This window comes from Ailuropoda melanoleuca, chromosome 3 (genome assembly GCF_002007445.2).
Source record: "Ailuropoda melanoleuca isolate Jingjing chromosome 3, ASM200744v2, whole genome shotgun sequence".
NCBI classification, from domain to species: Eukaryota; Metazoa; Chordata; class Mammalia; order Carnivora; family Ursidae; genus Ailuropoda; species Ailuropoda melanoleuca.
Window position 1 is genome coordinate 86,284,103 of NC_048220.1, and position 13,215 is coordinate 86,297,317.

Here is a 13,215-nt window from a genome sequence, read left to right on the forward strand (position 1 = left end):
TGTGTGTGTGTGTGTGTGTGTGTGTGTGTATAACTTGCACTACTATTATAGAAGGTGGCCACCCACCACCCCATAACCACCCACCTTGCCCCCAGGGCCTGGGCTGCTGGGGAAAGGGGGACTACTGGGGGCATGACTGGCCCTGTAAGTCAAGCCAAACAGAACCCCCAAAATTGTCCAGAATCTCCCCCTCCTGTCATCACCCCAAAGCAAACCTTCTCCCCCTGCTTCTCTTCTTATACAAACTTCCTTGCATAAAAAAAAGCCTTTAAGACTCCTGGAAATGACTCCCCTCCCCCAGATCCCCCACCAATCCTTCACACTCCCATCCTGCTTTAGGTGCTGAGGAAAATTTCTTCAAATCCCAGATCCACCCAGAGGCCAGATTTGGAGAAGAATCAGGTCCTTTCCCGGGTATGGTCTTCGATGGGGTTTTCAAGCTAGTACTATGGAGAAATGTCAGGCTGCAGGAGCAATAGGAGAGCCTTCCAAATGCCTCGCGGCCCCTTTAAAAAGCTGAACAGGATTTTTTTTTTTTTTTGAGCCGTATGACTATATTAGGTGACACGAAACTGCTCATCGCTCCTGTCATCGGGGCCCCTGGCCCAATGGCAGGCTGAGTCCCCCTCCTCTGGCCTGGTCCCGCCTCTGCTGCCCCTTGTGCTCCGCACTACCTGCCGCCTGGCCACAACCCGAGCTGGAAGGCGGGTGCGCGGGCGGGCGGCGGGCACCATGCAGGGAGGCTGCCAAAGGCCGTGGGCAGCGCTGCTCTCTGCCGCCCACCTGGCGCTGTGAGACGCGCGCTGCCACCATGTTCCCCAGCCCTGCGCTCACGCCCACGCCGTTCTCGGTCAAAGACATCCTGAACCTGGAGCAGCAGCAGCGCAGCCTGGCTGCCGGGGAGCTCTCGGCGCGCCTGGAGGCCACGCTGGCGCCCGCCTCCTGCATGCTGGCCGCCTTCAAGCCCGAGGCCTACGCAGGGCCGGAGGCCGCTGCGCCCGCCCTGCCGGAGCTACGCGCCGAGCTGGGCCCCGCGCCCTCGCCCGCCAAGTGTACTCCTGCCTTCCCAGGCGCCCCCGCCTTCTATCCGCGTGCCTATGGCGACCCCGACCCCGCCAAGGACCCTCGAGCTGATAAGAAAGGTGAGGAGGAAACACAAGCCCCTTCTCCCTCCTGGGGTCGCTTTTGTGTCCCCAACCGCCACCGAGAAATTCTGGCCTGGGTGGAGGAGACGCGAGTGCCTGGGCGGAGGGCCGAACACGGGGGGCTCCGAGTGTGAGAAGCGAGGTCGTCGTCAGGGCCCCTGAGCCCCGCGTCCAATCGGAGGTTTAGAAGAAATGCTGGATTGAGACGATCAGAAACAAGAGAAATACAATTTTTTATTTGGCCTAACAAAGCCCCAGGAGGCAGCAGCCTTGCTCAACGAAGTTAGCGATCGGTTTGTAGTAGAACAGATAACGAGATATTCTCTATATCAGGGTTCTGGGGTTTTTAAAAAATCCCTTTTGGATTTAAGGGTCTTTTTCAGGATCTGCCGAAAACAGCTAAACAGAAGTTAAAATGCCGCACACCAGACAGGCTTTTGCTCACAATTGGAGAAGGGTCCAGGACCTTCTCTATCCTACCCGTAACCCGGGTTTCTGGGGCTTTTCCTCCTTTGTGCCAGGACAGTGGAATCTGTGGGCACAAAGGCCTTGATTTAAAAACGAGATACTTCGGACTCTTGGGAACTGATTAGCAGCTGATTAGACGCTACCAGGGTCGAGGGGTTCTCTTCTGGAAAATAGAAAATGCTGCGCGACTCAAGTCTAGAGGCAATGGAGGAGAGGACCGCAGAAGGTGATGGGATCGTCGCACAAGCCAGCCCCGGGTCGGGGAGAGGGGAGAGGCGTGCTGGGCCGCAGAATGGGCACGTTGGGAAGACCTTGTCCCAACACAGGGTCCGCGCGAATCCCAGGTGACAGGGTGCGCTGGGCCAAGGGCCGCCGTGAACCGAGAAGAGATCTTTCTAGCCTAGAAATGTGTGTCTAGGAGCAGAGGGAAGGCCTGGGGACAGCTGCCGGCGGGTCAATTCAATTGACCGCTACCAATTCGAATCCAACTCCAGTAGGCGGGCAGGGCAGGATCCGAGGCTGCCTGCCCACCCGCGGTTTCTTGGGCGCTGGACAAACCCCGTGGCGGCTGCGCGGGAGTCTTCGACCAGCAAACCAACACCTTGTGTTTCTTCAGGGTTCCATAATTTTGAGACCGCGTGACTGATCCTGGAGAGAGGCCTTGGTCTCCCTTCATTTAAATTCTCAAACCACTGTAGCCCTAATTTAATTCATCCCCGGGCATCATCCGGTTTTATTTTCTCTGCAGCCTGAAATCTTAAATCACTGCCCATCTCCCACACCAGAATCTGAACTCCCCGAGGGCACGGACCTCCCTTGTGTTAGGCTCTACAGTGCTTAGAGCCATGCTTGGCATATAGTAAGCCTTCAACAAATGCTAATTGACTGCAGGTTGGAAACCGAGCTGTCCGTGGCGCCCAGCTGGGCGCTCCAGGCAGCACGGGATGACACCCACTAGGGCTAATTACCCGCCAGGCGCTCCGCAGATCGGGCCGCTCTGACCTGACCGAGCGTCCCTCTGCCCCTCTGTTTCCCCGCAGAGCTGTGCTCACTGCAGAAGGCGGTGGAGCTGGAGAAGGCGGAGGCCGACGGCGCGGAGCGACCCCGGGCGCGACGGCGGAGGAAGCCGCGCGTGCTCTTCTCGCAGGCGCAGGTCTACGAGCTGGAGAGGCGCTTCAAGCAGCAGCGGTACCTGTCGGCGCCTGAGCGCGACCAGCTGGCCAGCGTGCTGAAGCTCACGTCCACGCAGGTTAAGATCTGGTTCCAGAACCGGCGCTACAAGTGCAAGCGGCAGCGGCAGGACCAGACTCTGGAGCTGGTGGGGCTGCCTCCGCCGCCGCCGCCGCCGGCCCGCAGGATCGCGGTGCCAGTGCTTGTGCGCGACGGCAAGCCCTGCCTAGGGGACTCGGCGCCCTACGCGCCAGCGTACGGTGTGGGCCTCAATGCCTACGGCTACAACGCCTACCCAGCCTACCCGGGTTACGGCAGCGCGGCCTGCAACCCTGGCTACAGCTGCGCCGCTGCTTACCCGGCCGGTCCGCCCCCGGCGCAGTCGGCTACGGCCGCCACCAACAACAACTTCGTGAACTTTGGCGTCGGGGACTTGAACGCGGTGCAGAGCTCCGGGATCCCGCAGGGCAACTCGGGAGTGTCCACGCTGCACGGTATCCGAGCCTGGTAGGGAAGGGCCCTACCTGGGGCGCCGCCACCGATCCCAGCTCTAGAGAGGGACACTGAGTCTCGGGGGAGGGAGGACCCCTGACGTGTCTCCACGTCCCTTGGATCTCACATTCACTCCCGCAGGGGCCTCGGAGCTCTTTCCGTCCCAGGCGCCTTTGTCCCCAAGCGCGGGAGAGTTTGTGGCCGCGTTTACAGAGCTTGCGGTGATTGATCCCGCAGCCTGGTGCCTTAGCCGTCGCCCCCAGAGTGCCCTCCGAACGCTCACGGGCAACCCCAACCGGCTAAACATGGGCCAGTTGGGCCCAGGAGCCCAGGTGCACCTTTCTTCGAGCCTGGGCCCGGCGCCCGGGCCCTTGCTGCCTTGCCGCTGCCCACCCACCCGTATTTATGTTTTTACCTGTTGCTGTAAGAAATGGGGATCCCCTTCTCATTAAAGAGAGTGCGCTGATCCCGCCTGTGTGCTTCTTTCCGCTTGCGGCGCTTCAGAACTGCGTTGGAGAAAGCAGAGCCGGGCTGCCCGGCTGAGCTGCAGGTACAGGCATTCGCTGAGCAAATCGATAATAGTAATAAACTCGTCCCGGGTCCTTTGTTAGATACTTCCTGGCATTGTCTCACGTTATCTTCAATAACTTCCCCCCCAAAGAGGTCCTATTTTAAAGTGTAGCAAACGGAGGCCTGCAGGGGTTTGATGACCTGCCCCTGAGCAAACAGCCAGTAGTGGTAGAACAGAGGTTCCATTCCGGGTCTCACTTCACAGACAGAGGGCACTTGCCCAGAGCTCCCCACTCTTACTTCCTCGAACCCTACTGCATGTCAGGCACAGTTGAGGTGCTGGGCATTACATGGAGAGCAAAGGGACCTGGGCCCTCTGCAACTGGAGCACACCATAATTCATCCTGCTTCAAAGAACATCTTACTCCATTTTACAGACGGGAAAACCTAGAACCCAAACTCCTGTTAAGCTTCCCTGAATTCCCTAGCCCAACCAGGAAGAGGGCCTGGGGTCCTGTGGCCCCAGCCTCACCAGCTGGTGGGCTCCACGGAGAGGTGTCTTGCCAACTGCCCCTCCAGCTGTGGCTCGGCCACAAGAATTCACATGGGCAGGGAACCTCCCACCCAAACGTGATGGCTGCCCTCTCCTCTCCGCGTTTAATGAATTTTGCCATCGTCTTGATCAATAAATGCTACTGTTCAGGTTTTACAAATGAGAAAATAGGCTCAAGGAAATTAAGCTAAAAACCTGCTTGCTGTGAGACTTGCACACTGAACACGCTGGTCTGTAAAATGAGGATAACCAGAATACCTTGCCCCGAGCCCAGGTCCCACCAGTCAACAGGGGCTCAGACCTGACCTCAGACTCCTCTATCCCCAGCCTCCAGGGCCAGGAGGAATTAACTGCACTTCTTTGAAAGGGATGAAAGCGGGAGGGAGTTGGAGCTTTGAGTTCCTGTGGAATACGGGTTTCTCTGAGATTTTCCCCAGGAAGCACTGGGCTGGCCTCTCAGGACTTAAGCCATTTGGCCTAGAGCTCCTGGTCACAGCCAAAACATTGCTTGTGGCGTTCAGAGACCAAACGTGACTTAAAGTGCCCTAATGGCCTGGAAGAGTCAGGCTTGGTGCAACCAGGAGCCCTCCTCCTGCCACGCCGGGGCCATGCAGCTATGCCAGTGCCTGTCTTGTTGCCTCTTCAGGTAAGTGCTGCCCCCAGGCTCACCACACCCACTGGTGGAAGAGGGGAAGATGCCAGGAGTTTCCACCGCCTGCCAGAGCCGAGCAAGGTGCTGAGCTGGACACCACCAGGAGCACACAATCGACCATCTCGGGGTTATGCACTCAGCTCCACAAAGGAGGGGAAAGGGCTGAGCCAGGGCTTGACTCTGGGCCCCAAGATTTATTCCCTCTGCTGTAAGGTCCAAGCGCAGCTGGCTGGCAAGTGCCCCCAGGGAGGAAGATGTGTTCAGTTCAGGCCCAGCATTGCACGTTCTGGGCCTATCACCCCGCTTCGAGCCTTTACCTCCAGCGCTCTCAGTGCTCTCTATCCCTCTCGGTGATGTGCGCCTTGGTCCCATCTCACAGAGGGGCACACAGGATCCACCAGGCCATCAGACCAGCTCTGAAACCAGACTGCGCTCTCCTACCATGCGTCCCTGGCCTGCAGGTGGCCTAACTCACACACCTAGGGAAATCCTTCTATCTGGAACTCACCCACGGTCTCGCTGTTAATCAGATCAATATATTAGCCTAAAACCCCCTGGAGTCCTGCACATCCGTTGGCCTTTTTCATCTTACACAAGCCTACCGTAACATTAGAGAAAATATTTCTTTCACTTAACATTATATCGTGAGGATTTTTCTTTTTTTTAAATTACTTATTTATTTTAAGTAAACTCTCTACTCCCAAGGTGGGGTTTGCACTCACCACCTGAGAGCAAGAGCTGCACGCTCAAGCACTGAGCCAGCCTGGTGAATCCCCGCCAGTATTTTTCTGAGATGACTCTCTCTCTATCATGTCCCTTCAGGGACCAGCTGAGTGACCCCAATGTCTCTCACAGACAGATAACAATGGCTAGTTGGCCTCGGGCTCACCAATTGCCGGGACTCCAGGCTAAATGCTTTATAGGAGTTCTCTAATCCATCTAAATTTGCAAACCATGAAACTGGGGGCCCAAGGTTACCATAACGGTCAAGGTCATACATTCCCCTAGTGTGGAGCTGGGAAACCCATCAGGCTTTACCGAAGGGCAGAGGGGGTGGCGTGTTGAAGAAACGAGAGCCTGCCACGTTGGGTTGCTCTCTTTCTGAAAGATGCAGCGGGGCCCTGCTTCTGGCCAAGGCACAGAGCCTACCCCACTCTCACCAGTAGCGTGAAGGTGTCAGGCTTCATATTCAGGCTCATTATGGGGCAAACTAGTGCGTGGAGCTTTGGGCGAGTGTACGCCAGCCGGCAGGCACAGACTGCTCTCGCCTGGCCCAGGGTGTCAGATCCGGGAGCCAGGGGGCGGGGGACCGCAGGGTCAGAAGTATCCTAAACTAACAACGCCCGCGTCTACATAGCGATCCCTTCCCAAGTTAAATCGGTAGTGTTTGTTTTTTCAATTATTACATAAACGACGCGCGCAGTGAGAAAATTCAAACAGGACAGAAAAGTAAAAAATAGGTAAGTGCCGGCCACTTCCGATGTATCGAAGCGCGCAGAGATTGGGGTGGCGCAGGCTGGCCCCGCATTCCCGAAACGCCAGGGGGAACACATAGGGTACTAGTTATATTTAATTTTTAAAAAACAAAAAGGACGCCGCGGTTAAAAAAAACGAGAGATACACAATGATATTAAATAGAAAAAAAGCTAGCTTCCCGGGGCTGGAGTGGGTGCAGTGGTTCCCGCAGCGCAGCGCCACCCTGCGCAGGCTGGCGATGGAGGGACGCGACCCGGGTGGGTGTCCCTCCTCCCCTATTTGCCCTCCGGGAGAAAGAGAAGCCAGGACACTTCATCCTTCCCGGTCAGGCCCCGCTCTGGCCCGGATGTCCTCTCCCCTCCTTGCATTATTCCCAGCCAGCAGATAAAGTTTTACCAAATCAGAATAGCTCCCATCTTCTTTTTTTGTACAGATACCCTTTAAATCAAAGCCATGTTGTCTATCTCAATACCTGTGTTTATTTTTTTAAGACTTTATTTATTTGCCAGAGAGAGAGCTCCAGAGTACAGGCACGGGGAGCAGCAGGCAGAGGGAGAAGCAGGCTCCCAGCTAAGCAGGGAGCTCAAAACATACTTGATCCCAGAACCCGGGATCTCGACCTGAGCCAAAGGCAGTCCCTTAACTGACTGAGCCACCCAGGCATCCCTCAATCCCTGTTTTTAAAAGACCACATCAAAAACTAATGAAGTACTGTATGGTGACTAACAATTAAAAAATAAAAATAAAAATAAAAATAAATAAAAGAACACACAGAACCCTTAGGGCTCTCAGCAGACCAGAGAACTTGACACCAGCCAGAAACTCTGCCCTGCTCCTTGGAAAGCCTGCCCTTCCTGAGCCAAGCCCCTAGCCTCCTCTGGGACTCTGGCCCACGCCCCTGTGTGGGAGTCGCAGTCCCCAGGTCTTGCCTACTTGCTCCTTATACTGGGCTCCTTGAAAAGGGGGTCTATGGCTTGGATTTCATTTAGTTATCACTACTGGAGCTTACCGCAGGTCATGCACTGTCCTGAGCTCTTTACAAAGTGAACCCATCTAATCCTCTTTCACATCTCTGAGTTCTACTGAGGAAATAGATGAAGAATCAATCTTGGGTTCAAAAAAGAAGAGCAGGAGTGCGTAGGTGGCTCATTTGGTTAAGCTTCTGCCTTCAGCTCAGGTCATGATCCCGGGTCCTGGGACTGAGACCCACACCAGGCTCCCTGCTCAGTGGGGAGTCTGCTTCTCCCTCTCTCTCTGTGATCTCTCTCGTTCTCACTCTCTCTCTAATAAATAAATCAAACTCTTAAAAATAAAAAATTTAGAAATAAAAAAATAAACAAAAAAGAGGAATAACTCCCCCAAGGTCACACAGCTGATCAGTGCCAGAGCTGGGTTAAAAACTTCAGAGCAGACTGGCTCTGAAGCCTGAGTGCGCAGCACCATTCCACTCCCAGTTCAAAGAGTAGGCACCAAGAAGTGTTTGCCAATTGATTAAATAGTACAGTAGTAATATCAGCTAGCAATTCTTGGAAGGCTTTTATGTGCCAGGCATAACAAGCCTATGAGATAGGCACAATTATTCTTCACTTTGGGCAGAAGAGGAAACGAGCGCAGAGAGATGTGACCCACCCAAGATCTCACAGTGGGGGAGGCATAGCAGCTGGGATTTCAGGGGTCCAATTTGGCCCCCCTCACCCCACTATGCTGCATCTCAGGAGACCTTACTGCAGAACAGGGTGGAAAATGAGCACCCCTCACAGGCTGGTCACCCAGAGGCACCATGGGCTCGATACCCTGCTCCAACCTACAGCTGCACAGGATAACAACACAGATTACTGCCTAACATCTGTTCGTGCTTGCTTTGTGCCAGGCCCAGGGCTAAGTGCTAAACCTGCAAATCTCATTCTGTTGTTTCCCAAGGAGGAAACTGAAACCCAAAGAAGTTAAGGACATTGCCTATCTAAGTCCACTCTGCCAGTGTGGACCGGGGGGGGGGGGGCCTATGCTTGAACCAGATGATGCCTGCAGAGCTCTGGCTTTGAACCATTCTCAGCAGCTCTCCAACTTGCCTAAAGACACAAACTGCTGGAGGCTGGGACCAACCCAAATCCCTGCCTGCCCCGTCTCCCTTGAATTGGACTCCCAGGGACGGGGCCCTAAAAAACCGCATTTGTAACCAGGTGATTCTCGTCATCTGGCAAGTTGCAGCAGAACCGCAACTCACAGAGGCCCCAGACCTTTCAGGCTCTGGCTCTTGTGCCTGGGAGAAACTGGAGTCAGATTTCCTCTCTCTGGGCCCTGCTTTTCCATCTCAGGGTCTCTGCATGTTCGCAGTGATATAGTGGCTACAACACAAGCCAGGCAGTCTTGGGGACCCTGGGAGCAGGGGAGAGGGCAGAAAGAGGTAAAACCGAGAGGGTAGAGGTTGGGAGAGGTCTCTGGGACACAGAGTGTGGCACAGACCACAAAGCCATCCCTGTGGGTTAGACCACCCAGTGCCTGCCAGTACTGCAGTAGGAGAGAAGAGAAATTTGGGGGGACTATTCAGAAACAGTCCATCTGTTCTGTCCGTACTCTAAGCTCCACCTTGAGGTCCCACAGTTAATGGAGTTAGGGGAAATCAGCCTCAATAGGGGTTTAAAGTGTGCCAGCCTTTCCGCCAGCCCTGTCTGTGTGAAGCCATCAAAGCCCCACAATTAATTGATCCTCATGGGCTCCATTTTACAGATGAAGAAAGTGAGGCTTTAAAAGATTTTGTGAGTTGCCCTGTCCCAATAGCTAGGAAGTAGCCAAGCTGAGTTCTAACACCAAGCCCTCTTCTTTCCGGTACACCCTCAAATATCCCCACTCCACCCAAACTCCAGTTTACAGAAATCTCAAGTGCAGCATTGACTCGCGTTAGCTCCACCCCAACCCAAACTGGTTTCCTCTGTCCTCAACTTTTTAGTGGAGGTCTTCTATAAAAGCTGCTAGATAGAAAGAAGTTCTCATTTTCAATGAATGCAGCAGTAATCATCCATTATTGTTCTTCTGTGGCCCGTCATAAATCCTTGTGCAGTTGCAACAATAGGAAACATACCTTGCTGATGACCTTAGGTTAGCTCTTTCCTTACAAATGAAAAAGAAGAGTTTCCCCTTTTCTCTAACTCCAGGCAAATATGATGCTCAGTCTTCACCATATTTGTCCGCACTGGTCGTTATTTGACTTATTTCCATGATTCAGATCTCCTAGCCATCTAGCTAAGCATCTCAAGAGCCACCTGGAAAGATCTGAAGTTTAAAACATGTAAATAAAGTAACGATGGTTTAGGGACGCCTCTGTGGCTCAGTCAGTTAAGTGTCTGCCTTTGGCTCAGGTCATGATCCCAGGGTCCTGGGATGCAGTCTCTGCCTGCTGCTCCTTCCCCCTGCTTTTGCACTCTCTCTCTCTGACAAATAAATAAATAAAATCTTAAAAAAAAAAAAAAGAAATGACAGTTTAAAAGGTCCCTAAGTATTATATAGATTCAATGCAATCCCAATCAAAACGCTAGTAGTATATATGTGTATAGTGTAGCTTGACAAGCTGATTAGAAAACTCACATGGAACTGTTAAAAAAAAAAAGCCAAGGTCTTCTTCAGTAAGGAAAATAAGGTGGGGAGGATCTTTTCCTATAACAGGGCTTTTAAAGCTATGGTAGTTAAGCCAGTGTGGTATTGGCACAAGGGCAGACAAATAAACTAATGGAACAGAATAGGGCCCCTAAAATCAGATCTGTACATATAAGATCCACAACACAGTTATTTTTGAAGATCAGTAAGGAAAGGGTGGACTTTTCTGTAAAATACTGCTTCATGAGACAAAAACCAAATGAAATTAGACCCCTACCTCACACCATTCACAAAAAATTAAATCAGGGTTAATGTGAAAAGCAAACCTATGTAACATTTAGAAGACAATGTAAGAAAATATTTTATGATCTTATGGTAGGAAAAGGTTACTTAAATATAACTCCAAAAAGCATAAGCTTAAAGGAAAAGATTTTCTACATTAGATATTTGCAAGCATGTAGCCAACAAAACATGAGTATGCAGAATAGATAATGAAATCCTAAAATTCTTCCTCAACGCTGTATTCCAGGCCTCTCTGGCTTCCTTGTTGTTTGTCACACAAACCTGTTATATACTTCTGCCTCAGGGCCCTTACATTGGCTATTCTCTTTGCTTGGAATGACATTCTCTCAGATTATTTTCGTGGCTAATGCCTCATCTGTCTTTTGGGGGGTTTTGTTTTGTTTTGTTTTTGCTTTTTAAAAGACTTTATTTATTTATGTATTTGTCAGAGAGAGCGAGACAAGCTAGGGGAGTGGCAGGCAGAGGGAGAAGCAGGCTCCCCGCTGAGCTAGTAGCCCACCTCGGGACTTGATCCCAGGACCCTGGGATCATGACCTGAGCCGACGGCAGATACTTAACCGACTGAGCCACCCAGCCGTCCTGCCTCATCTATTTTAAGTCTTTACTCAAATGTCCTTATCATGAGGCTGACACTGGCTGCTCTATTTAAAACTGCACTCCCAGGGACAAACAAAAAGTCATGATGATGTACTATAACTCACCCACCAGACTGGCAAAAATTAGCCATGAGTACCAGAAATTGGGAGAGTAAGCATCAAGGGAATTATTCCCCTGGAAGAGGTGCGACCAAGCAGAAAGACTTTAGAAGACAGTTTGGCACAACTTAGTAAAGTTGAATATGAGCCCACCCTAGAACCAGTAATTCTATTTCTAGGCACATATCCCAGGGATATCCTTATGTATGTGTACCTGGAGACATATGTAATTATGTAATGAAGTTCAAAATAGCCTTGTGTGTAATAGTATGGACTAGAAACAACACAAATGCTTACCAATAGTTGGATGGATAAACAAAATGTAGGACATTGACACAGTGGAATATTATACAACAGTGAAAATGAGGGTACCACACTTGTCAACATGAATCAATCTCAAAGATGAATCAGTGCTCAAAGGTGAGCAAAAGAAGCAAGTGGCTGAAGAATATAGACACTGCGATTCCATTTACATAATGGTGAAAGTGAGCAAAACAAATGATGTATTAGTTAGGATGTGTACCTAGATGTCAAAACTATAAAGAAAAGTAAGTGTGGGGCACCTGCAAAGCGCAGTTGGTTGAGCCTCCGACTCGTGGTTCCAATTTGGGTTGTGATCTCATGGGTTGAGGGATAGAGCCCGCCCCAGCAGGGTCTGCCCTCAGCAGGGAATCTGCTTGAAGATTCTCTCCCTCTGCCTCTCCCCCCACACTTACATGCATATGTGCATGCTGTCTCTCTCTCTTTCAAATAAGTAACTCTTAAAAAAAAAAGAAAAGCAAGTGAATGATTAACTCAAAACTGAGATAGCAGTTGCCTCTGGGGGAGAGAATGAGGAATGCAAAAGAGGGGAGCTTTCAGTGGGGTCTTGTGAAGTACTTGGTCTGGGTGATGGGTGCTCAATCAGTTCATTTGATTATTCTTTATACACATATATGCTCTTTATTTTTATTTTATTATTTAACTTTTCAATTGAGATATGACTTACAGTGAAGTGAATAAATCTTAAATGGTCAACTGAATTTTGCAAATTATAATATTATTTTGTCTATGTTTATAAAATACTATATTTGACAATTTTACAGTGCACCTCCAAAATCAATCATGGTGTCCTGAATTTCAGGACTTAGCCTTAGAAAAAGGGGGCTCTGTCCAAGATATATTTCCAAGTGAAAGAAAGCAAGATGAAAACTGTGCTTCCAGGAGCATCTCAAGTATGTAAAAAAATAGTATATACTTATTATTTTATATTATATACTATGGTATATATTATTTCATATTATCTAATGATCATTGTTTTCCAGCTCTCAGATGTTATTTAGTCTGCTGTGTACTGAGCCCTTTAGAGTCTTATGTCCATTCAGGCCTCCAGACAGTTCTGTGAAATGGATCCAGGTACTATTTCAACTGAGGAGACAGAGGTGAAGTGAGTCAAGCAAGTCACTCAGCTTATAGGCTACCACCTTCCTCCCTCCATCACAACAAACCGGGGTGGGCAATGGAGGGAAGTGGGAAGGGAAGAGAATACACCGATAGGTGCCTGGCCAGGGGTCATCTCAAATTTTATACCAGGAAGGCTTTCTTAGGACTTCAAATAATTCAAGCCTGGCTTGCAACAGGATTAAATGGAAAGTACAATTCATGTGTCAAGTCTTGCACTTAGAGGGAAATGATTCTTTTTGGAACTGTTCTACCTCAAAAGCAAATGATTCAAATGTATATACAATGTAAGATACAAACTCTGATTTCTCTATATCCTAAGTCTACTACAATGAGCACCAGAAAATCAAAGTTTAAAAATGTAAGTAGGGAGAGAGACAGCAGTTTGTGGAGGTCCTTTCACCAAGAGGCCTGGAAACTATGAACTAGAGATCAAAGCCAGACAGAGAGAAACCGCGGCATTATCCTTCCCAGAAATGACTCATGGTCTCCATTGTTCACAGCAGAAGTTCCATGAGGGTAGGGGGTTTGGAATTCTCAGTGTCTGGAATAGTTCCTCACATAACGCAGACTACATATTGAGCACTAAGTGCTTTTACATTCATTCTCAGTTTCCTAAACGTGACCTTCATGCTGAGACGCCCAGCCCCTCCTCCCCCCTAGGGATTAGGATTCAGCTCCATTTCCAGGATGAGGCCCTGGAAATCAGGCTGATCCCAG

General features: G+C 50.6%; 1 protein-coding gene across 1 annotated transcript; it reads left to right on the top strand.

Moving 5' to 3' along the window:
• Positions 1-582: 582 nt before the first annotated feature.
• On the top strand, positions 583-5,496 carry NKX2-5 (NK2 homeobox 5). Its single transcript, XM_002916925.4, has 2 exons — positions 583-1,142; positions 2,654-5,496. Exons 1-2 carry the CDS (start codon positions 812-814, stop codon positions 3,292-3,294), a joined length of 972 nt encoding a protein of 323 aa, XP_002916971.2. The 5' UTR covers positions 583-811; the 3' UTR covers positions 3,295-5,496.
• The last annotated feature ends 7,719 nt before the right edge of the window (positions 5,497-13,215 follow it).

Excerpts from the sequence above, each read along its gene's own strand:
- NKX2-5 (XM_002916925.4), top strand. The coding sequence starts at position 812 with ATGTTCCCCAGCCCTGCGCTCACGCCCACGCCGTTCTCGGTCAAAGAC. Across the intron at positions 1,143-2,653 it reads CCCTCGAGCTGATAAGAAAG|AGCTGTGCTCACTGCAGAAG; the intron begins GTGAGGAGGAAA and ends GTTTCCCCGCAG.